This window comes from Piliocolobus tephrosceles, chromosome 7 (genome assembly GCF_002776525.5).
Source record: "Piliocolobus tephrosceles isolate RC106 chromosome 7, ASM277652v3, whole genome shotgun sequence".
NCBI lineage: Eukaryota > Metazoa > Chordata > Mammalia > Primates > Cercopithecidae > Piliocolobus > Piliocolobus tephrosceles.
Genome location: NC_045440.1, coordinates 31,774,928 through 31,800,592, shown reverse-complemented (window position 1 = coordinate 31,800,592; position 25,665 = coordinate 31,774,928). Strand labels below are relative to the sequence as shown.

General features: G+C 44.0%; 1 protein-coding gene and 1 non-coding gene across 2 annotated transcripts; one reads left to right on the top strand and one right to left on the bottom strand.

The window, feature by feature from the left end:
* Window positions 1–11,305: 11,305 nt before the first annotated feature.
* Window positions 11,306–11,409, bottom strand: LOC111544216. The gene has a single exon (XR_002732076.1). It is a non-coding gene; the product is annotated as a small nucleolar RNA U13 (small nucleolar RNA).
* A 350-nt stretch (window positions 11,410–11,759) lies between these two features.
* On the top strand, window positions 11,760–25,659 carry TTI2 (TELO2 interacting protein 2). Its single transcript, XM_023214585.2, has 7 exons — window positions 11,760–12,801; window positions 15,147–15,333; window positions 17,755–17,847; window positions 20,401–20,588; window positions 20,764–20,907; window positions 23,821–23,983; window positions 25,331–25,659. Exons 1-7 carry the CDS (start codon window positions 12,155–12,157, stop codon window positions 25,433–25,435), a joined length of 1,527 nt encoding a protein of 508 aa, XP_023070353.1. The 5' UTR covers window positions 11,760–12,154; the 3' UTR covers window positions 25,436–25,659.
* Window positions 25,660–25,665: the final 6 nt, after the last annotated feature.

Sequence of the window (25,665 nt, the reverse complement as noted above, 5' to 3'; positions counted from 1 at the left end):
ACATGGTTTTTCCTCCTACCAACTACCTCCACGTCTTTTGCTCTGTTAAATAGCATTGATTGAAATAAGAGCAATAACAACAATATTTTTGTTTTTGTTTTGTTTTGCGACAGCAACCTGCTCTGTCACCCAGGCTGGAGTACAGTGGTGTGATTACAGCTCATTGCAGCCTTGACCTCCTGGGCTCAAATGATCCTCCCGCCATAGCCTCCCAAGTAGCTGGAACCACAGGCATGTGCCACTAATGCCCGGCTAATTTTTTTATTCTTAGTAGGGATGAGGTCTCACTATGTTGCCCAGGCTGGTCTCAAACTCCTGAGCTCAAGTGATCCTCCCACCTCAGCTTCCTAAAGTGCTGGGCTTACAGGCATGAGCCACTGTGCCTAGCTAATAACAGCTATTTTTATTATGGGCAATTTCAGAGTTACACTAAATAAGCGAGATTAACAGAGGACATCTGTGATCCATCACCCAGCTTCTACAATTGTCAAGATGTTGATAATCTTTTTCATCTAGCTTTTGACCACTCCTTCACCACCATCCCCTGTCATGGAGAATTTTATTTTTCAAGTTTTTAAACTTTTTATTTGCCTATTTTAAAAACTGAGCCAGGTGCGGTGGCTCACGCCTATAATCCCAGCACCTTGAGAGGCCGAGGCAGGAGGATCACCTGAGGTCAGGGGTTCAAGACTAGCCTGGCCAACATGGTGAAACCCCATCTCTACAAAAAAATACAAAAAAAATTAGCTAGGCATGGTGGCAGGTGCCTGTAATCCCAGCTACTCAGGAGGCCGAGGCAGGAGAATCGCTTGAACCTGGGAGGTGGGGTTGCAGTGAGCTGAGATCGCACCATTGCACTCCAGCCTGGGCAACAAGAGCAAAATTCCATCTCAAAACAAACAAACAAACAAACAAAATGCATTCCCATAATTAAAATTATTTGAACAATAACCAAAAAAAAAAAAAAAAAAAGCACTCTGATTAAACTGCATTTTACAACCCGCAGGACGCCTTGGGCCAGCTTGGTTTTATTCTAGATTTCACTGTCATCCTACCACACTTCTTCCTTCACCAACATGCAAGTTCTTTTCTTTCCCGCCAGCTAGACAGGCAGGTAAGAGAGGCAGGCACAGCCATCAGCAGCAGCAGTTATTTGATGTGAAAGGGGCAGCACAATCATTTAAACTTGATTTAACCTCTTTGCATCCTTCAAAGTTAAACAGCTAAAAGAAGCAAAATAGAAAGCAATGTTTTGTGGAATGAACAGTGCATATTGGTGCTGCACGCCTCATTACGAAGCCTGCTTACTTCTCCTGTTCGATCCGTTCCTTGGAAGGCAGTGGATTTTTCTCTTGCATTTCTGTCTTCTTCAGTTTCGGCTTATTTAATTTCTCGATCTCATCCACATTGGACTTGCCAGATATGGTCACAGAGGAAGCTGAGCCATGCCCACGAGCGATTGGAATCTGGTCTGCTCGGTGTCTACTGCCCAGTGTTGGGAATTTTAAAGCAAATCCCAGACATTGCATCATTTTAACAATTAATACTTGTGTGTGTTTCTAATAATACTTCACAAAGTGTGGCCTGGATTCCTGGGACTTACCAAGACCCTGTCAGGCAGTCTGCTAGGTCAAAACTATTTTTATAACAATATTAATATATTGTTTATCTTTTTGTTCTCATTATCTCGTGTACAGTAGAATTTTCCAACATAGATTGAATGCAGCCACAAATCTGAAAATCCAGCTGTCTCCTATTAAACCAGATATGAAAGAGTTGCAAATTTTTACAAATCTGTTGACAAAAGTGCAAAACAATGTCACTTGTCATGATGCTGTTTAAAAAATATACTTATTTTCATAAAAGTAAGTCCTTAACATGTAATATCTTTATTATTACTATGTTTTTTAAATTTATTTATTTATTTTCTTGAGGTGGAATCTCGCTGTGTTGCCCAGGCTAGAGTGCAATAGCACAATCTCGGCTCACTGCAACCTTTGCATCCTAGGTTCAAGCAACTCTTTTGTCTCAGCCTCCCAAGTAGCTGGGACTATAGGTGCTTGCCACCACACCCAGCTAATTTTTAGTAGAGATGAGGTTTCACTATCTTGGCCACGCTGGTCTTAAACTCCTGACCTCAGGTGATCCACCCGCCTCGGCCTCTCCAAGTGCTGGGATTACAGGCATGAGCCAATGCACCTGGGCCGTTTTTAAAAATCAAATGAGTATTTAAAAAATTTTTCAGTTTTAATTTCTAGGGTAGAAAATAATCCATTTATCTGAATATTTATCCATCACACATAAAGAAAAGCTCTTTGGGGTCCTTAATACTTCTAAAATATTTTTGAGATTTAATTCATAAACCACTAGATTCATAATTTTATTTATTTTTAATTATTTTACAGTTGGGGTCTCACTTTGTCTCCCAGGCTGGAGTGCAATGGTGCAATCGTGGCTCACTGCAGCCTCAAACTTCTGGGTTCAAGCAATCCTCCTGCCTCAGCCTCCTGAGTTGCTGGGATTATAGGTACGTACTACCATGACCAGCAGCTTTACTATTTTATTTTATTTTATTTTATTTATTTATTTTTTGAGACGGAGTCTTGCTCTGTCGCCCAGGCAGGAGTGCAGTAGCTGGATCTCAGCTCACTGCAAGCTCCGCCTCCCGGGTCTACGCCATTCTCCTGCCTCAGCCTCCCGAATAGCTGGGACTACAGGCACCTGCCACCTCGCCTGGCTAGTTTTTTTTTTTTTTATTTTTTAGTAGAGACAGGGTTTCACAATGTTAGCCAGGATAGTCTCGATCTTTTGACCTCGTGATCCACTCGTCTTGGCCTCCCAAAGTGCTGGGATTACAGGCTTGAGCCACCGCGCCCGGCCAGCTTTACTATTTTAAAATGTATACCTCAGGAACAAAAAGCAAGAAAAATAAAATAAATAAATAAAATGTACATCTCATGGTCAGGCACGCTGGCTAACACCTATAATCCCAGCACTTTGGGAGGCCAAGGTGGGCAGATCACTTGAGACCATGAGTTTGAAACCAGCCTGGCCAATATGGCAAAACCTTGTCTCTACTAAAAAATACAAAAAGTAGCCGGGTGTGGTGGCACATGCCTTTAATCCCAGCTGCTCTGGAGGTTGAAGTAGGAGAACTGCTTGAACTGGGGAGGCAGAGGTTGCAGTGAGCCAAGATCGCACCACTGCACTCCAGCCTGGGTGACAGAGTGAGGCTCTGTCTCCAAAAAACAAAAAAATAAAGTGTACACTTCAATAGGTTTTGGTATATTTGCAAGGTTGGGCAGCCACTGCCACTAGCTAATTCCAAAACCTTTTTATCACCCTAAAAGAAAACCCTATACCCATTTTAGTCACTTTTTTTTTAGACACAGTCTCACTCTGTTACCCAGGCTGGAATGCTGTGGCATTATCTTGGCTCACTGCAACCTCTGCCTCCCGGGTTCAAGTGATTCTCCTGCCTCAGCCTCCCGAGTAGGTGGGACTACAGGCGCCCGCCACCATGCCCAGCTAATTTTTGTATTTTTAGTAGAGACGGGGTTTTACCATATTGGCCAGCCTGGTCTCAAACTCCTGAACTTGTGATCTGCCCACCTCGGCCACCCAAAGTGCTGGGATTACAGGCATGAGCCACCACGCCGGGCCTATTAGTCACTTCTAAATGTCCCCTCCCATTATCTCCTGGCAACCACTAATGTACTTTCTGACTCTACAGATTTGCCTATTCTGGGCATTTCAGATAAATGGAATCATACAATATGTAGCCTTTTGTTTCTGGCTTCTTTCACTTAGCATAATGTCTTTAAGGTTCATCCGTGTTGTAATATGTATCAGAACTTCATTCCTTTTTATAGCTAAATAATATTCCATTGTATGTATATACCACATTTTATTTACCCAGTCATCAGTTGACTTTTGGGTTGTTTCCACTGGATATTACAAATAATGCAGCTATGAACATTTGTAGCCAAGTTTTTGTATGAATACGTTTTTAGTTCTCTTGGCAATATATCTAGGAATAGAATTGCTGGGTCCTATGGCTAACTCTATGTTTAACTTTCTAAGAAACTGTCACACTGTTTTCCATAGCAGCTGCACCATTTTACATTTTAATCAGCAATGTATGAGCATTCCAATTTCTCTACATCCTTGCCAAAATTTATTTTCAGTGTTTTTCATTCTAGCCATCCTAATGAGTATGACTCAATAATTTTTAAGAGTGTAAAGGATCCTGAGACTAAAAGCTTTCAGAACTGCTTTTCTGACTAATAGCTTTCACAAAAACATAAATGTGCTAACATTATCAATCTAAAATACTCCACAAAATTGTGTAATACCAGGATAATCATGTTTGCCCGGGACAAATCCAGTTTACACCTTTGTACCAACAGAATTGTTAATAGCGCCTTCTTGAACTCTCAACATATTCTGCTTAGATGACAAATTATATGAACACCGTAATAATTAATCTATATTCATGTTTCTCTGATTGTCTTAAATATGTCTTTTTACAATTTGGGTGGGTTTATTTTTTACTTTTTTCTGGAGACAGGGTCTTACTTGTTGCCCAGGCTGGTCTAGAACTCCTGGGCTCAAGCATGAGACACTGCACCTGGCCTACAATTTATTTATTGAAAATAAGATCTGGGCTGGATGTAGTGGCTCGCTCCTATAATCCTAGCACTTTGGAAGGCTGAGGCGTGTGGATCACCTGAGATCAGGAGTTCGAGACCAGCCTGGCCAACATGGCAAAAACCCATCTCTACTAAAATTACAAAAATTAGCCAGGCACAGTGGCACACACCTGTAATCCCAGCTACTCGGGAGGCTGAGGCAGGAGAACTGCTTGAACCCAGGGGGTGGAGGTTGCAGTGAGCTGAGATCATGCCACTGCATTCCAGCCTGGGCAACAGAGCAAGACTCCGTTTCAAAAAAAAAAAAAAAAGAAAGACGCCAGGCGCGGTGACTCACACCCTCACACCTGTAATCCCAGCACTTTGGGAGGCCAAGGTGGGCAGATCACCTGAGGTCAGGATTTGGAGACCAGCCTGACCAACATGGAGAAACTCCATATCTACTAAAAATGCAAAATTAGCCAGGTGTGGTGGCGCATGCCTGTAATCCCAGCTACTTGGGAGGCTGAGGCAAGAGAATTGCTTGAACCCAGGAGGTAGAGGTTGCGGTGAGCTGAGATCACGCCATTGCACTCCAGCCTGGGTAACAAGAACGAAAGTCTATTTCAAAAAAAAAAAAAAAAGAAAGAAAGAAAGAAAATAAGATCTGGTGGGGCACAGTGGCTCACGCCTGTAATCTCAGCACTTTGGAAGGTCCAACTGGCAAGAAAGCTAGCCCTTGCCTCTAAAAAAAAAAACAAGAAGAGAAGAGGAAGAGAAAAGGAAAAGAAGAGGAAGGGAAGGGCAGGGAAGGGGAGAGAGAGGGAGGAAGGAAGGAAGGAAGGAAGGAAGGAAGGAAGGAAGGAAGGAAGGAAGGAAGGAAGGAAGGAAAAATATGCAACATTGTTGGTTGAGAATATCTTAAAACTTTCAATCTATATCAGTTCTCATCCTTGGCTTGACTGATTATATTATCTTGGTGTCTTAAAAAAATTATTTATTTATTTATCTTTCCTTGAATAAATCAATTAAATTTCTTGGTGTCTTTTGCTTCTTTACCCTCCGTGTTTCTTGTCATTTGGTAGTAGACCTAAAAATGTGATTAGATTTAGGGTCCATTTTTAGGCAAGAATATTTCGTAGGTGGTGTGTACTTCCTACCTTATTGCATTAAGAGGTGCCTGGTATCTGGCTGCCTTGCTTTTAGTGATGTTCAATAAATCAGTAGTTCAGTCATACAGTTCCCCATCAACCCTCACCTCGTAATTGTAATCACACTGGATGACAGTTGCCTTGACTCACTGTTTCATTAGGAGGTGTGAATAGTGACTTTATAATTCTACCATTTTGTTGCATGTATTATCCTTACAAATGATTTGGGTACCCTGAAACAGAAGAATAAATGCTTGATTTTTTTTCCTCTTATATAATAATTTTCAAAATAAACATTTGTTTTCTTAAGTGATCCAAAGGTGAATGATTAGTGATTTTTTTTAGTATCATTATGAACTCATGGATTTGTATATATCTGTTTTAATTCATTACAGTCATGACTCCTTTACAAGACCAGTGCTGTAATCCCTGAGCTATAGGGCCTTGGGTGTGTTGTTTTTTTTTTCACATCACCTCAGCAGCAATTTTTTTTTTTTTGAGATGGAGTCTCGCTCTTGCCCAGGCTGGAGTGCAGTGGCGCAATCTCGGCTCACTGCAAGCACCGCTTCCCAGGTTCATGCCATTCTCCTGCCTCAGCCTCCCAAGTAGCTGGGACTACAGGCACCTGCCACCACACCCAGCTAATTTTTTGTATTTTTTAGTAGAGACGGGGTTTCACCATGTTAGCCAGGATGGTCTTGATTTCCTGACCTCGTGATCTGCCCGCCTCGACCTTCCAAAGTGCTGGGATTACAGGCGTGAGCCACTGTGCCTGGCCACCTCAGCAGCATTTGATAGCAACCTTGCTTTCAGGCATAACAAAACGCCACAGGCCCACCTCGTGCAATTCCTGCCCTAGTTCTGAAATCAAAATTAATCATTTCCTAAAGCCTCACTGGTTCCTTTCAGTGGGAAATGGCATTTAAACTCTGAATTTGGACATCCAGGGTGCTCACAGCCATTAGACTGTCATTCTTCTAGGCCTTTCAGTGAACACAACCAGGAGATACACACACACACACATGTACATATGTATATATGTATATATTTTGTAGAATGAGGAAAATTACTTATAAATTCATACCAACATTGCCAATTCTAATTTCAGATTACAGATTTTTTTACTCAAATATGTCACTCAATCGGATTACAGAATTTATAGCTAACTTCATTGATTTGATACTAGTATCTCTTTTATCTTTAACTGAAAATCTGGGTTTCTAACAATATTGAGTTACTTGTTATTTTATACACATATACAAGTTATACAAAATACATGTAATAACACCTAAACAGGCCAGGCATGGTGGGTCATGCCTGTAATCCCAGCACTTTGAGAGGCCGAGGCTGGTGGATTGCTTGAGGTCAGGAGTTCGAGACTAGCCTGGTTAACATGGTGAAACCTCATCTCTACTAAAAAATACAAAATTAGCCGGGCATGGTGGCACACACCTGTAATCCCAGCTACTTGGGAGGCTGAGGCAGAAGGATCGCTTGAGCCCAGGAGGCAGAGGTTGCAGTGAGCTGAGATCATGCCACTGCACTCCAGCTTGGGCAAAAGAGGGAGACTCCGTCTCAAAAAACAAACAAACCAAAAGAAACACACCTAAACAATAATATTAGTATTATTACAATACCATTATTAAATGCAGTTAATTTTTTTCTGTTTTTAGGCTTTGTCACACTAAGGATATAGAGTCAAGTTAACAAGTTTTACAGTCTGTAATTTCTATGTGGTTATGCCAGTGACTCCATGTACACTTTGACTGTTTCTTTTCTTTTAGGAAATGCTTTGTTATTTTCTTTTAAAACATAGTTATGTAGGCTCTTGAGCCGCTTACTTTGGCCCACTCCTGCCCTGTGGAGTGTACTTTCATTTTCAATAAATCTCTGCTTTTGTTGCTACAAAATATATATATATATATGTGGCTGGGCACGGTGGCTCAACACCTGTAATTCTAGCACTCTGGGAGGCTGAGGTGGGTGGATCGCGTAAGGTCATGAATTGCAGATCAGCCTGGCCAACATGGTAAAACCCCATCTCTACTAAAACTACAAAAATTAGCTGGGTGTGGTGGTGGGCGCCTGTAATCCCAGCTACTTGGGAGGCTGAGGCATGAGAATCACTTGAAACCCCGGGTGGCAAAGGCTGCAATGAGCTGAGATCGCACCACTGCACTCCAGCCTAGGCGACAGAGCGAGGTTCTCTCTCAAAAAAAAAAAAAAAAAAAAAGTAAAACATTTACATGAATCCAAAGTTGAAGCTATTAAACACAGTGTATACAGAGAAATCTAGCTTCCATTCCTATTTCCTTCACCCTGTTCTTTTCTTACATGTAACCATTTTTCTTAGTTTATAATTTACACTTTATTGCTTCTTTAACATGTAAGCAAATGCACACATCATTATTTCTATTTCTTTCTTACAAAAAAGGCAACATTTCAATACGTGTGAAAAGGGGGAAAAATAAAAATAAAGGCAACATATACATGGCCTCTGTCCTGCTTTTTTCACCTAACAATACATCCTAGATTTCCAAAGCAGTCCACAGAGATGGTTCTCTTTCCTCTGTACAGCGTCATAAAACTGCATTGTATGGATGTACGTAGCTTATTCAGCCAGCCCTCTGTGGATGGACGTGTGAGTTCAACATTTATTCCATGACCAAATTGTGCCAGGCACTGGGAATAAAGACGTGGTCTCTGGCTTCAGGAAACTCGGACGTGCAGATGGGGAGATCTCCACAATACAAGTGCTTTCTTTGTAAAAAGGAATAGCTTGGGTCCACTTAGCACAAGTGGCACATGGATCAGGGAAGAGACGCTTGCACACAGGAGGGATACAATAACTGTCTATTGATTGGCATCTTGCTTCCACTTGGGCCTACAAACAGGAGAGTCCCCTCGGGAGGAAATGGTTACCAGTGGTTGAAATTGCTTAGAAAATCATGAGTGCCGCCAATTGGTCAGAGAAGGGAAAGCTGAATGAAAGAGGCCGAGGGAGAGTCCTAACCACAAAATTACCCTGGAAAGAGGAAATGTAACAACACAGGAGCTGTGGTTTAACATGACCCAACACCTGTGTAGAACTTTCTGCTGACCAGATATTGTTCTAAGCAGTTTACATATAACTCCTTTCTTACAACACTCCTAAGTGGTACGAATTATTACTACCTGCATTTTTCCGATAAAGAAATTAAGGTGGCTGGGCAAGGTGGCTCATGCCTGTAATTGCAGCACTTTGGGAAGCTAACGCAGGTGGCTAACTTGAGGTCAGGGGTTCGAGACCAGCCTGGCCAACATGGTGAAACTCCGTGTCTAGTAAAAATACAAAATTAGCTGGGCGTGGTGGTGGGTGCCTGTAATCCCAGTTACTCGCAAGGCTTAGGCATGAGAATCGCTTGAACCTGGGAGGCTATAAGCCAAGATCGCAGTACTGCACTCCAGCCTGGGGGACCAAGCGAGACTTCCTCTGGAAGAGAGAGAGAGAGAGACAGAGACAGAGACAGAGACAGAGAGAGAGAGAGAGAAAATAAAAGAAAAAGAAAAAAGTTAAGGCACCAGCGAGATGGGTGGCTCACATCTGTAATCTCAGCGCTTTAGGAGGCCAAGGAGGGATTGCCTGAGGCCGGGAGCTCGAGATCAGCCTGGGTAATACAGTGAGATCCCATTTTTACAAAAAACAAACAAACAAACAAACAAAACAGAAAATATTAGCAGGGCGTGGTGGGACGCGCCTGTGGTCCCAGTTACTGGGAGGCTGAGGCGGGAGGATCGCTTGAACCCAGGAGTTTGAGGCTGCAGTGAAATATTATGACGCCACTGCACTCCTGCCAGGGCGACAGAGCAAGATTCTGTCTCTAAAAATTTTTTTTAATTAAATAAAAAATAAAAAGAAATTAAGGCACAGAGAGTTTACCAAACTTTTGCCCTAGGCCACACAGCAAAATGGAAAGAAGGGCAGGCGAGCAGACAGCAAGACACCGCAGATGGGACAATTGCAAGTAGTGCACCAAGAAGCTGGTGCCCTCCCCAAGGTGGGAGGAAAGTACTGTATGTCCCTCTGCCCCATGACCACCTCCTGGCGAGAACAAAGGACACCGGACACATCACCCCTCCCTCGCCCCTGCGCGCACACACGCCCCTCAGCCTCCCCCAGGTCAGAAGACCCCGAAAGGCTTTCTCTGGACTCCTGGGCCCCTGGATGCGCGGCTGACGCCTTAAAGGAGTCCCTCTCCGAGCAGTGGCCGACACATCTCTCTCGCGCCACCCCTCCCAGGGTCCGAAGCTCCCGCCTGTGCAGTGGCACAAATGAAGTTTGCCTCCTCGGGCTCCTGCGAAACCGTGGAAGCTATGAGAGTCACAAGTTCCTAAATGTGACCAGCCCCTCGGGAACTGAAGGCCAATCGGGCGCAATTCCACCCTCCAGGAAGGCGCAGGAAGAGGGAACAAGATATGCCGACGCGGCGTGGGGGACTTAACACACGGCGGTCGCACAGGCGCGACCCTTCTCGCGCCTTCTCAAAACCCAACCAAACACGGCTGGTTCCTACACCTGCCGGGGCCAGAGCCAGCAGCCTCCGGCTCCCCGGCCAGTTCCGGGCGCCGCCTGCGGCGCATGTCCAAGACTGCGCTCTGCTGTCCCTGCGCACTCGGCGCCGACATCGGCGGGGAGGGCCCAAGCCGGATTCTCCAACCCGACGACCCGCCTCCCTCGGGGCTGCCCCAAATGCCAGCTGGGGCCTTCTACCTTGACGCTAGAATTTGAATTTTCAAACGCTTGTGCATACAGGCTTTAGAACGCTAGCTCCAGAAACCAGCTCAAGTATTGCATTGAACAGAAAACCAAATACCGCATGTTCTCACTCCTAAAGTGGGAGCTAAACATTGGGAACACGTGGGCATAAAAGTGGCAACAACACTGAGGTCTACTAGAGGGGGTATTGAAAACGGGCCAAGCTGCACTCCAAATCCCAGCATCACACAATATATCCAGGTAACAAACCTGCGCAGGTATCCCCCAAACCTAAAAAATTGTAAGCCATTAAAACACACTGCACAGGCCAGGCGCGGTGGCTCACGCCTGTAATCCCAGCACTTTGGGAGGCTGAGGCGGGCGGATCACGGGTCGAGAGATCGAGACCATCCTGGCCAACATGGGGGAAACCCCCCTCTCTACTAAAAATACAAAAATTAGCTGGGCATGGTGGCGCGCACCTATGGTCCCAGCTACTCGGGAGGCTAAGGTAGGAGAATCTCTTGAACCCGGGAGGCACAAGTTTTTACAGTGGGCCGAGCTCGTGTCACTGCACTCCAGCCTGGCGACAAAGCGAGATTTCCACTCACAGTGGAACAAACACACACCTCACAGTTGGACAACAGAAGAGCACCCGTAGAGGTGTCTTAGAGCTGGAGAATAAAGACACCCAACAGTAGCAACTCCTGAAACCAAGTTACATATTATTACAACTAACGAGAGGATCAACAGGATCAACAGCTATATAAAACGATCCTCGCAGTTCAGGTCAGACAGGGGATGTGCCGAGGTCGTAACAAAGTTTTAGGGTGGCACATCTCACACAAACGCGTGAACACCCAATCATCACACTCATGAACTACAAAAGGATCACATTGCAGTGCCCATTAAGGAGCTCCAAGCATGTGCCACTAATTTTACAGATAGGGTGACTACCGTTTTGCGACATATCTAGTCTTCATGTATAAAATCCTGGATGTTTTCAAAGCCACAAGGAGATTCTGTGATTATTCTTTTGTTTCTACCTTAGCAAAGGAAAGCAGAAACGCAATTAGCGAGCGGATTATTATATATGCAAATTTATTCTCCATCGTTCCACCGCTCGGTCTTGTTCTCGAGCATGATCTTTATTGCTTTACGACCATACGTCGTGAAATAAGAAGGTGTTGCGGCAGTACTGCAGTACTGGCGGAAGCTAGCCTTGTGCTTTGCGGCAGCAATATGAGCTAGGTCCGGATCCTGCTATACACCGACGGGCGCGAGCGGTTGCAAGTACCTGGCGGTGGTTGCGTTGGTGATATGGCTCAGAAGTTTATTTCTTTAAACTTTTAAGGTTTTTTTTTCTTTTCTTTTTAGTCTTCAGAAAGCAACGGTAGTTTTTTTGACGTCGCCGTTACAAGAATAAGACTCTTTTACTCCCCGAGAGTCCCCTTTCCTTTCTTGTGTCTCTTCCTTTCTCTTTATTCTTATCCCGGTCAGACTCGCCCCCTCCTCCGTTTTATTTTATTTGACTTTAGTTCTCGTTGAGTGATAGCTCCTTCCCTCTTCAGCGGATCCCTCCCCCACTCCATCCTCGTCCTGTGGGAGAGACCAGGCTTCTGGTGTTGCAGTCAGGAATGGAGCTTGACAGCGCCCTGGAAGCCCCGTCGCGGGAAGAGTCTTCTTTGTCCGGGGAGTTGTCTCCCTCCGCCCTTGGACAGGCCTTCTCCAAGATTTTACACTGTCTTACCCTCCCGGAGGCACGACGAGGCAACGTAAAAGATGTAGCTCTTAAAGACCTCGGTGATCTAATAGAAGCCACCGAATGTGATAGGTTATTTGAGGGGAGTGGTGCACGGCTCCGCGGAATGCCGGAAACACTGGGGCAGGTGGCAAAAGCCGTGGAGAAGTATGCAGCCCCCCGCAAAGAGGAGGAAGGTGGAGGTGATGGGCACTCTGAAGTGGCCGAGAAAGCAGCCAAAGTTGGGTTACTGTTTCTTAAGCTGTTGGGGAAAGTTGAGACTGCTAAGAATTCCGCGGTCGGCCCTGCATGGCAGACGGGCCTGCATCACTTGGCAGGACCGGTTTATATTTTTGCCATCACACACAGCTTGGAGCAACCATGGACCACTCCGAGATCTCGGGAAGTTGCTAGGGAAGTGCTCACCTTACTGCTTCAAGCTACTGAATGCAGTTCTGTGGCAGGATTCTTACGTGGAGAAAACGAAGATGAGAAAGGGAGTCTTTCGGTGATATTAGGGCTTCTCAAACCCGACTTGAATAAGTGAGTACTCCTGCCCTTTGCCACCGACTTGAGCCTCACAGTTTTTTATTTTTATTTTTTATTATTTATTTATTTTTGAGACAGTGTTTCACTCTTGTTGCCCAGGGTGGAGTGCAATGTTGCGATCTCGGCTGACTGCAACCTCCGCCTCCTGGGTTCAAGCGATTCTTCTGTCTCAGCCTCCGGAGTAGCTGGGATTACAGGTGGCCGCCACCACGCCCGGCTAATTTTTTGTATTTTTAGTAGAGACAGGGTTTCACCATGTTGGGCGGGCTGGTCTCGAACTCTTGACCTCAAGTGATCCACACGCCTCAGGCTTCCAAAATGCTGGGATTACAGGTGTGAGCCACTGCACCTGCCCTATCTAATTTTTTTAGAGTGTTAGACCTCAAAGGAAGCTCAGTTTCTTCATCAGTAAAATAAGGGTGCTGTAACCACAGATCTCTTAAGGCCCAGAAACGTGATTTGATATAAATGACATAACCGGATAGTGGCAAATTGGAGGTCATAACTGAGGTGTTCAGGCTCAGTTGTCCAGTGCTCTTTCCAGCCCTTAGGACGACTGCCTAGGAAAATTGGAAATTCTGTGCCACTTACTTGGAGTTAATAATTACAAAATGTGGCCGGACGAGGTGGTTCACTCCTGTAATCCCAGCACTTTGGAGAGCTGAGGCGGGTGGATCACTTCAGGTCAGGAGTTCGAGACCAGCCTGGCCAACATGGTGAAATCCCATCTCTACTAAAAATACAAAAATCAGCTGGGCATGGTGGTGGACGCCTGTAATCCAAACTACTCGGGAGGCTGAGGCAGGAGAATCCTTTGAACCCGGGAGGCAGAGATTGCAGTGAGCTGAGATCGGGCCACTGCACTCCAATCTGGGCAACAGAGCAAGACTACGTTTCAAAAAAAAAAAAAAATACTGCAAATTACTGGAATTTGGTTGGATTTGGAGAGGATTTAAACGTACGGTTTGAATTTAGACTTGGGGATCTTGAATGTCATTACCAGTTGTTAGATAAGGATGACTGTCAGCTAAGGAAGCCATGTTTACGATAAAGAGTGAAAAGCGGCCGGGCGCGGTGGCTCAAGCCTGTAATCCAGCACTTTGGGAGGCCGAGGCAGGCGGATCGCGAGGTCAGGAGATCGAGACTATCCTGGCTAACACGGTGAAACCCCGTCTCTACTAAAAAAATACAAAAAATTAGCCGGGCGTGGTGGCAGGCGCCTGGAATCCCGGCTACTCGGGAGACTGAGGCAGGAGAATGACGTGATCCCGGGAGGCGGAGCTTGCAGTGAGCTGAGATCGCGCTACTGCACTCCAGCCTGGGCAGCAGAGTCAAAAAAAAAAAAAAAAAAAAAAAATGAAGAGCACCTTTAGATTGCTATTAGCTAAAGTTCTTTCAATGAGTTTCCACTTGCTACTTTGTTAGCACTGGAGTGGTGAGAGAAAAAGTATCTGTAACTGTCATTTTACCAGGAACATGGAGTTAAAAGGCTTGATTTTGAGTTTTGTGCTTCTATTTGTTGCTCTGAGTAGGACCAGATTAGACAGTTTTCTGAATCCATTTGTTTCTAATATAAAGATAATATACTTGGCCGGGTGTGGTGGCTGACACCTGTAATCCCAATACTTTGGGCGGCCAAGGCTGGCAGATCACTTGAGACCAGAAATTTGGGACCAGGCTGGGCAACATGGGGAAACCCCGTCTCTACTACAAATATAAAAGTTATCCGGGTATAATGGTGCAAGTGTGTAATCCCACCTACTCGGGAGGCTGAGGCAGGAGAATCACTTGAGGCTGGGAGGTGGAGGTTGCAGTGAACCTAGATGGTGCCACTGCACTCCAGTGTGGGCAATAGAACGAGACTCTATTTCAGAATAAATAAATATAATATACCTATTACACTGTAATTATTTTGAGGATTAGTTAAGTCGTGTGTACACTCACTTTATTAGCTATTAACAGGTGTTCAAGTATTCATTCATTTGTTTCCTTAGTGTAATAATACTAATACATTTCCTTTACTCCTCCCTCCCTTCTCAACATACCTTCACCATCCATCACCATAAGTCCTTTATGTAGCTGTGGTTATAATTGGCTCCTTCTCATTGGATAGGCTTTAGACCCAAAGACCTGGGTGATTAAGTATTTGGTGTAAGTTGTGGAAGTTATTTTAATCCAAATCTTATAAATGTATGATGTAGAATCAAGAGTTATCTTATGTGCGATGTATTTTTTTTTTTTTTTGCAAAGACATGAAAATACTCTGTTTAGCTTGAAGTAGTTTGTTTTTTTGCTACTTCTCACCGTATCACTTAATGTAATTTTATGTATTCATTTAGGGAATCCTGGAAGAATAACCCTGCCATCAAACATGTTTTCTCATGGACTCTGCAACAGGTCACTCGGCCCTGGCTGAGCCAGCATCTGGAAAGGGTACTTCCTGCATCACTGCTCATTTCAGATGATTATCAGACTGAGAACAAAATCCTGGGTGTACACTGTCTCCATCACATTGTGCTTAATGTGGTAAGCAACCTCTACCTTGTCATCCATGTTGATGGGACAGACTGAGTCATTCCTGGCTGTTCTTCATTTCTAGTAATGCTAAGTCATTCAGCTTTACCTATTTGTATTTTTTCCTTATATTTTTCCTCTATCAACCTGGTAGAAGTTGTATCCTATAGGTAATGTAATAACTAAAATGATAATTATAGAAGAAACAGGAAGGCATGGGTCATCATCAGACCGAATAACCAGATCTTGAGAACTGGTGAACAGTTGACTTTTTTTTTTTTTTGGAGACGGAATCTCACTCTATCACCCAGGCTTGAGTGCAGTGGTGCGATCTCGGCTCACTGCAACCTCCATCTTTTAGGTTTAAGCAATTCTCCGCCTCAGCCTCCTGAGTAACTGGGATTACAGGCGTGTGCCACCATGCCCAACTAATTTTTGTATTTTTAGTGGAGACAGGGTTTCACCATCTTGGCCAGGCTGGTCTTCAACTCCTGACCTCGTGATCCACCCGCCTCAGCCTCCCAAAGTGCTGGATTACAGGCATGAGCCACTGCACTGGCCTACTTCCTCTCTTTCCTTTTTTTTTGAGACATTATCACTCTGTCACCTAGGCTGGAGTGCAATCTTGGCTCCCTGCAGCGTCCGCCTCCCGGGTTCAAGTGATTCTCTTGCCTCAGCCTCCCTAGTAGCTGGGACTCCTCCCTAGTAGCTGGGGTTCCCTAGTAGTGGCCACCAAACCCAGCTAATTTTTGTATTTTTAGTGGAGACAGGGTTTCACTATATTGGCCAGGTGGGTCCCGAAGTCCTGACCTCAGGTGATCTGCCTGTCTTGGCCTCCCAAAGTGCTGGGATTACAGAGATGAGCCATCACGCCCAGCCTACAGTTGACTTTCAAGTAGGATAACAAAACAAAATCAGAATCTGAAAGGGACTATACCCAAATGTGGAAGCTATTACTCAAGGAAAAATTTTTTTAAAAAAACTTTGTAGTATGGAGCTTTTAAAATATACATGGAAGTGGAGAGAGTGGTGTAATTAATCTCCATGTACCTGTAGGAGAGAGCCAGAGATCACCTCCAACTCTGCCCCCCTGCTTTTTTTTTTTAAGTTTGAGGCAGAGTCTTGCTCTGTTGCCCAGGCTGGAGTGCAGTGGTGTGATCTCAGCTCACTGCAACCTCCGCCTCCCGGGTTCAAACAATTCTTGCACGTCAGCCTCTGGAGTAGCTGGGATTATAGGCACACGCCACCATGCCCAGCTAAAATTTTTTTTTTTTTTTGTAGAGGTAGGGTCTCGCCATTTTGGCCAGGCTGGTCTTGAACTCCTGGCCTCAAGCGATCCACCAACCTCAGCCTCCTAAAGTGTTGGGATTGATTACAGGCGTGAGCCACCATGCCCAGCCTCAGCCCCCTTTTTATCTCTTAGTGGGCTCTTTTCCTGGATCGAAAACCGAATTTGACAACAGGCAGATTAACAAGAGGAAACCATACACATTTTATTAGGTTACGTGTACATGGGGATCTTCACAAGAGAGAGGAGTCTGAAGAAGTGGCCAAAGCAATATGCTTTTATACTTTTTAGACAACGAATGATAAATTTTTTCATCTTTTTTTTAAACTACCCCTAGCAAGATTTTCTTTGTCCTGTCAGAAAAAAATGACAGGACAAAGAAAATCTGGCTAGGAGCAGTAAATTTTCCTTCCTTCCTTCCTTCCTTCCTTTCCTTCCTTTCCTTCCTTTCCTTCCTTTCCTTTCTTTCCTTTCTTTTCTTAGACAGAGTCTTGCTATTACCCAGGCTACAGTGCAGTGGCACAATCATAGCTCATTGCAGCCTCAACCCCCTGGACTCAAGCAGTCCTCCCACCTCAGCCTCCCAAGTAGCTGGGACTACAGGCATGCACCACCAGGCCAACCAATTTTTAAATTTTTTTTTGGTAGATACAGAGTCTTGCTCCGTTGCCCAGGCTGGTCTCAAACTTGGCCTTAAGTGAGCCTCTCACCTTGGCCTTCCAAAGTGCTGGGATTACAGGTGTGAGTCACCATGCTTGGCTCTAGGGTAGGCACTAGGAGATACATGGTTGGGGGTGGTGGGGGGATGGATAGGTGGAAGATAAAGGTTACTTTGTTCAGTTTATGTAGGTCCATTGCAGTCTTCAATTCCAAGTCTCTGTAAGGGCTATTTTCTTACCCTGGTATGGAAAGCATACCCCACCCAGAGGAATCTTTTATCAGTTGCGACTGGCAGAAAGAGACAAGTCAGCTCGCCCTTTCTGAATCTACAGTTTCTCCAATATTTTCAACTCAAAACCATCATGATACCAATGTGGCATATTTTGGGATACATGCTTCATACCCATAATCCAATTTCGAAGATGGTCAACATTTGCCAGTCTTGGGAAACTATTCTTTTAATTTGATAATTTGTCTGGTTTCAGCCAGCTGCTGATTTACTGCAGTATAACAGAGCCCAGGTCCTGTACCATGCCGTTTTCAACCACCTGTACACGCCAGAGCACCACCTCATTCAGGTAATAGTATGATTTCTTCATAACTGTGTCTGGATTCTCTGAATGTGAGTAGAAGGTTGCATTGTGTGAGTAGTAATAATTGAGAGACATTTTCCTGCTTTGGAAAGTGAGGATGATAACTGAAAGCTGTTACCAAGTTAAAAATACCTCAGCACCAAGCAGGCCTCCACATTCCTGAGTCTCCACAGATAAGCCAGTGGTTTTTCTTCATCTGAGTCAGTTGTATATTAGTTTGGGCCGGGGGTGGTGGCGCATGCCTGTAATCCCAGCACTTTGGGAGACTGAGGGAGGCAGATCACCTGAGGTCAGGAGTTCAAGACCAGCCTGGCCAACATGCCAAAATCCCGTCTCTACTAAAAATACAAAAAAATCACTTGGGCATGATGTCGTGCACTTGTAGTCCCTACTACTTGGGAGGCTGAGGCACAAGAATTGTTTGAACCTGGGTGGCAGAGGTTGCAGTGAGCTGAGGTCACGTCACTGCACTCCAGCCTGGGTGACGGAGCGAGATTCCATTAAAAAAAATTTAAAAAAAAAATCAAATTAAAAAAAAAAGGCCTGGCGCAGTGGCTCACGCCTGTAATCCCAGCACTTTGGGAGGCTGAGGCGGGCGGATCACGAGGTCAGGAGATCGAGACCATGCTGGCTAATACGGTGAAACCTTGCCTCTACTAAACATACAAAAAATTAGCTGGGCGTGGTGGCACATGCCTGTAGCCCAGCTACTCGGGAGGCTGAGGCAGGAGAATCACTTGAGCCCAGGAGGCGGAGGTTGCAGTGAGCCAAGACCATGCCATTGTACTCCAGCCTGAGTAACAAGAGCAAAACTACATCTCAAAAATAAGAAAAGGTGCAGTGGGTATCAAGCAATAGGTAACTAACCAGGTTTGGGGTGACTTTAGGAGGCTTTGGGAAGGAGGTGATATTTACCTTTATGAAGGATGAATAAGTACGTTTCTTAGGAGGGAGAAAGAAACTCCAAAGACAGAAGAAACAAGTTATACAAAATTAGAGGTGGAAGCAACCTTGTTTCTTTGTTATGCTTTACTTCCCTCCTTTCCGCCTCCCCACCCTGCTGCCTTTATTTTTATTTTATTTTATTTATTTTTTTTGAGGTGGAGTCTCACTGTGTCATCCAGGCCAGAGTGCAGTGGCGCGATCTTGGTGCATTGCAACCTCTGCCTCCCAGGTTCAAGTGATCCTTTTGCCTCAGCCTCCCTAGCAGCTGGGATTACAGGCACGTGCCACCATGCCCAGCTAATTTTTGTATTACCTGAGACGGGGTTTCTCCATGTTGCCCAGGCTAGTCTCAAACCTCCTGACCTCAAGTGATCCGCCCACCTTGGCCTCCCAAGATGCTAGGATTACAGGCATGGGCCACTGCGCCCAGCCTCTTTTGATTTTTAAACAGTATTTTAAATACTGGGTATTGAGAATCCAGATTGTTAACAGCCAGAACTGCTGGGGTTCTTAAGGTGGTAGAGAAAAGAAATTTTAAAAAACCAAAATACCAAGAGAAAAACCAAAGGTCCCAGGAAAGTTAAAAGGAAGTATCTAAACCAAGCTTGTCCAACCCATGGCCTGCGTGCGTCCCAAGATGGCTTTGCATGCAGCCCAACACAAATTTGTAAACTTTCTTAAAATGTTGTAAGTTTTTATTGCATTTTTTTTTTAAAGCTCATCAGCTATCATTAGTGTTAGTGTATTTTATGTGTGGCCTAAGACAATTCTTCTTCCAGTGTGGCCCGGGGAAGCCAAAAGACTGGATACCCCTGGCCTAGACACCGCAACTTCAGCAGGTAGGGTGGTCAAATTTGACCCAAATTTGGAACATCTTAGATTCCGCTTAAGAGCAGTTTTATTAAAAGTATGTGTAAATACTGGCCGAGTGCAATGGCTCTCACCTGTAATCCAAGCACTTTCGGAGACCAAGGCAGGTGGATCACTTGAGGCCAGGAGTTTGAGACCGGCCTGGACAACATGGCGAACCCCTGTCTCTACTAAAAAATAGAAAAGTTAGCCAGGCGTGGTGGTGCACACCTGTAGTCCCAACTAGTTAGGTGGCTGAGGCACAAGAATTGCTTGAGCCTGAGAAGCAGAGGTTGCAGTGAGCCGAGATTGCACCACTGTCCTCCAGCCTGGGTGACAGAGTGAGACTCTGTCTCACAAAAAAAAAAAAAAATGTGTAAATATCATGTATCACTAAGTTACTTAGACTTAGTGACATAGTAACAATAGACTTAGAGTCCTAAAATCTGGGTAAAGTCCCAGCTCTGCCATTTTTCCCATTTTATAAATTATAAATTGTATAGATTTATGAAAAGAATGGTCCTGAGGAGAATGTATTGATTTGAGACTGTCAGATGGAGATTAAGAATGGAAAAAAGTTTGAAAATGTAAAGTAATATGCACTTCATATATGATTACTAGTATCTTAGAATTCTCTGGTATGGACCCTAAGGACGGTAGATTAATGGAGTTCTAGAGAGGTCCATGAGTATTATAAATGCAAATGGATGACCTATGCAGCATCCTTCCATTCCTTCCTCCTAGCCTGTGCTCCTGTGTCTGCTGGATTTATTCCCCATCCTGGAGAAAACCCTGCACTGGAAAGGAGATGGAGCTCGACCTACCACCCATTGCGATGAGGTCCTGCAGCTGATCCTGACCCACATGGAGCCAGAGCACCGCCTTCTCTTACGCAGGACCTATGCAAGAAACCTGCCGGCTTTTGTGAAGAGGTGAGTCCTTGGGTTTTTATTTATTATTATTTTATAGACACAGGATCTTGTTATGTTGCTTGAGCTGGTCTTGAGCTCCTGGCCTCAAGCAGTCCTCCCACCTCAGTCTCCCAAAGTGCTGGGATTACAGGCATGAGCCACTGCACTGGCGTCATATTTTCTCTTTCATCTTTAGGTTGGGGATCCTAACTGTTCGGCACTTGAAGCGGCTGGAGAGAGTCATCATTGGTTATCTGGAGGTTTATGATGGACCTGAGGAGGAAGCTAGATTGAAGATATTGGAAACCCTAAAACTTCTCCTGCAACATACTTGGCCCAGGTAATAGCAGCCTTAAGGTGCAAAACTCAGCTGATTTTCTCTTGAGAACTTGCTTGGATGTATTTAATACATTCAATACCAAGTATTAAATGTATACTATGTATTTGAATACCTCCCATTTTCACACACCTATAGGATTTTAAACTGCGAAAATGGCATTAGAAAGATAAAATATACTATAGTTACTTGAGGTGCTCATATTTGACTCTTTTACCAGGTATCAGTTCCAGATTCTGACACTATTAAATCATTTCTCTTTAAAACTCTAGTATATCTTTTTTTTTTTTTTTTGAGACAGTAATGTTGCCCAGGTTGGAGTCCAGTGGCTCGATCTCCATGCACTGCAACCTCTGCCTCCTGGGTTCAAGCGATTCTTCTGCCTCAGCCTCCCGAGTAGCTGAGACTACAGGCACCCACTGCCAGGCCCGGCTAATTTTTTGTATTTTTAGTAGAGATGGGGTATCACTACGTTGGCCAGGCTGGTCTTGAACTCCTGACCTCGTAATCCACCCGCCTTGGCCTCCCAAAGTGCTAGGATTACATGAGTGAGCCACCGTGCCCAGCCTTTTCTTTTTTTTTTTTGAGGTGGAGTCTCGCTTTGTCACCCAGGCTGGAGTGCAGTGGCACAATCTCAGCTCACTGCAACCTCTGCCTCCTGGATTCAAGTGATTCTCCTGCCTCAGCCTCCCGAGTAGCTGGGATTACAGGTGCCCATCACCATGCCTGGCTAATTTTTTTTGTATTTTTAGTAGAGATGATGTTTCACCATGTTGGCCAGGCTGGTCTTGAACTCCTGACTTTGTGATCCACCCACCTCGGCCTCCTAAAAGTGCTGAGATTACAGGTGTGGGCCACTGTGCCCGGCTATATATCTTAAGAATGGTTTAGATTGGTGTTTTGCAGAATCCCCATCTAGGTACTCTTTGATGCCCCACAGGAAAAAAAAAAATTCTGTGGTCAAATAGATTGGAAAACCATAGAGGGTGCACATCTCTCTAGATTTAAAAGGCATATTAGAAGATTAAAGGTCATTTAGAAGTGTTGCAATAAAGACATTTGCTTAACTTGGTTAATCCTAATGCTCTTTAAATCTAATTGAGAGCAGAGTACTTCATAGCACATCATTTAACATCTGCAGAGCAGTGATCAGAATACTAATCTAGAGGCTGGGTGTAGTGGCTAACACCTGTAATCCCAGCACTTTGGGAGGGCAAGGCTGGTGGATCACCTGAGGTCAGGAGTTCAAGACCAGCCTGGCCAACATGGTGAAATGCCTTCTCTACTAAAAATACAAAAATTAGCTGGGCATGGTGGCACGCAACTGTAGTCCCAGCTACTCAGGAGGCTGAAGCAGCAGAATCACTTGGACCCAGGAGGCGGAGGTTGCAGTGAGCTGCGATGAAGCCACTGCACTCCAGACTGGGTGACAGAGCGATGCTCTGTCTCAAAAAAAAAATTATATATATATATATAATAGTAAAATACTAATGTAGGATATACTTGCTTGGAAATCATTCCAACTCTGGCTTGAGGTAGGTGTCAAGAACTGGAACCCAAACTGTTGAGTCAGCAGAAGCATCTCTTGAATAGCTGAAAGTTGAATTAAGCCAGAGAATCCAGTGCCCCAACATATAGTATCTATCCTGGACCATATTCTCTCACTTCCTTATAAATGTGCAAGGAATCCAGAGTAGCATTCCGCCATGACAACCTTTCCCTTAGTCATATTGGTAACTAGGTTGCACTTGTTTACTATCTTTGTCCCTACTGAATTATAAACTCCAGGATAACAGAAAACCACATCTATTATATTCTCTCAAAGTATGCTCAGTACCTGGTATTAGGTATACAAATATTGGAAGAATGAATGAACTGGAAGATAATGAATCAATGGATGAATAAAGTTGAATCAGATTGTCAGGTCTTTAAAGAGCAGAGACTAAGATTCCAAGAAGGGAGAGTGAATTAAATGCAGGGAGGTAGAAAAGGAATATGGGTATGAGGGGGTAGAGCATGGGAAATGGAAAATAGAGCCGATTATAAGTTGAATAACAGATGGAGGGCTGAGAGGCAACCAAACCATAGGAAAATGAGGAGTATCTAGATAAAGAGATGAACACTTTTTTCTCCCAGTCATGCATCTGTCCATAAATATGATTTATTGTACATTTCACATTGTGTTTTCACATTGTAAGTTAAATTATTTTCCACCTTTCATTAAGGTTTTTTTTAGGGTTTATTGTAAAAATACATACACATTTTACATTTTAAAGTGTACAGTTCAGTGGCATTAAGTACAGTCACAATATTGTGCAGTCACTAGCATCGTCAATTTCCAGAACTTTACCAAGGCGATAGTAGAAAGGTTTATAGTTTAGAAAGGTTAATAGTTACAAGTAGGCTGGATTTCACTGATGAGCTAGGATCTGAAATTAAATGACAGAAAATTCAACTTGACACTAAGTCCCAGAAGCCAAGCTCATTTCCCATACTCTGTCTTCAACTTGCAGGCCTAAGATGGCATTCAAGTTAAAGGATTGAGAGCTCTCTCCAAGCATAGTTCAGTTAATAGAGTTGAAAAATAAAAGTATAGGCCCTTGGTTAGGGGAAATCCTGGTTTCCCCTTCTCAGCCCATGAAGGAGCTGTTGCTTACAGTAGAACCAAGCTTCTGGAAGGGAGAGAGCAGTGTGGCAGAGGGGGTGTGTGTGTGTGTGCAGTGTGCTAACAGGAGACTTGAGGGTAAGAAATCTAGAGGCTGTCTTTGGTTCTGTTTTTAGGTTTTTTTCATTTAACTTTGACCCAAGTTCCTTAATTTATGAAATGAGGGCTTTCTACTTGACAGTCTTTGAAGTCTCTTCCAATTTTAATATCCAGATTTACAGTAAGAACATAGCTTTTCTTTTTGATTCCAGAGTTTCCTGCAGACTTGTGGTCTTACTGAAGGCTCTCTTGAAACTGATTTGTGATGTAGCAAGGGATCCAAACCTTACACCTGAGTCTGTTAAGAGTGCCCTGCTACAGGAGGCCACAGACTGCCTGATTCTCCTGGACCGCTGCTCTCAAGGATGGGTAAAGGTAAGGCAGACTGAAACTTGGTTTCAGTTGGGCCTCATTATCTTTATGTAATTCCTATGACTGAGTATAATTTACTATGTATGTGCCTGACCAAGTCTGGAAATGAAGAGTTTTAGGTCTCCATATGAGCCCTCTAGCCTCAAAAGAGCTTGATCTTTTTTCTTATTCATCTTTTAAAGCTATTCAGAACCATTTAGAACTAAAGGCAGGAGGATCAGCACATGTCACCGGGGCTAAGGACAAGACAGAATGGGCAAAAGCATTGTGATCAAAAGTTTGTAAAATTTAACTTCTGTTCTGGTCTTCTGAATTAAAAAAAAAAAAAAGTCAAAATAATGGGCTATAAGCTCCCAGGAATAATATCATAAATAGAGGATTTCAGATGTTTCCAGTTTTTTAGGGACAACCATCTTTTAGGTAGATGTTTTTCCCCATTTTTTTTTTTTTTTTGAGACGGAGTCTTGCTCTGTCCCCCAGGCTGGAGTGCAGTGGCACGATCTCAGCTCACTGCAAGCTCCGCCTCCCAGGTTCACATCATGCTCCTGCCTCAGCCTCCTGAGTAGCTGGGACTACAGGCGCCGGCCACCGCGCCCAGCTAATTTTTTGTATTTTTAGTAGAGACGGGGTTTCACCGTGGTCTCCATCTCCTGTCCTTGCGATCCGCCCACCTCGGCCTCCCAAAGTGCTGGGATTACAGGCGTGAGCCACCGCGCCCAGCCCCTAATCTTAATTTATCTACATGGAAATTCTTCCTTTGGTTTCATGTTCCACAAAAGTTAACTTCTCAAAGCCACAGCATATAATAGCTGTGTACTTCTATGTATCTAATAAACTATTGCCTCATTTCTTACCCCTTTTAGAAATCTTTAGTTGAAAGACTGAAGGTAGCATGAAAAGAAATTCATGCCATAACTCACTGGACAATCTACCTAGCAGGAAAAAAAAAAAAGAAATTCATATCCTAAAAATATGTAGAGATGGTATGAATTGTTATTTTACCAGTTTATTCAAACTATTTCATCTTCGCTCTTTAATCTTGGGTGTTTTCAAGCCCTAGATCCAAATTAATTTGCCTTGGCTGGAATTCTGCTGTTTCATGAGCCAGCAGGAGATTTCCAAGCACATTAATACAGTTTTTAAAGTAACACCTTCAATACATAAGAGCTACATAAATTTAAAAATAATAATAAAAAACCAACTAATACCTATGCTGTTTAGTGACCTGTCCCCAAGTGTCATCCATTCTTTCCTCCTTTGAATATGATACCAAGGAAGAAGAATAAAGCAAAAGGGGAAAAAAGTGATTTGAAAAAAAAAAATCAAAGCCTGTTTGGTTTCATGTTTCAGGGTCTCCTGGCCAAAATTCCCCAAAGCTGTGAAGACAGAAAGGTGGTGAACTGTATCAGAAAAGTGCAGCAGGTTTCTGAAGGCGCTCCCTACGATGGAACTTAAGACTTGCATTACTTTCCCAAGAGGAAAGGATTTTCTTCCCATCCCAATTTGTATGAATGGAGTTATTTAAGAAAAAAAGATACTTTTACACGAAACTTTGGAAGTGAGAGCTGCTTTTTCCTTCTTTCTTTCCTTTTACCTCCATAGGAGTAGGGAAAGTAGAACAAGAAAAAATTGAACTCCTTCCATTTCTAAATAAAGTTTGGGAGAAAAAAGGACACCAAGGAACG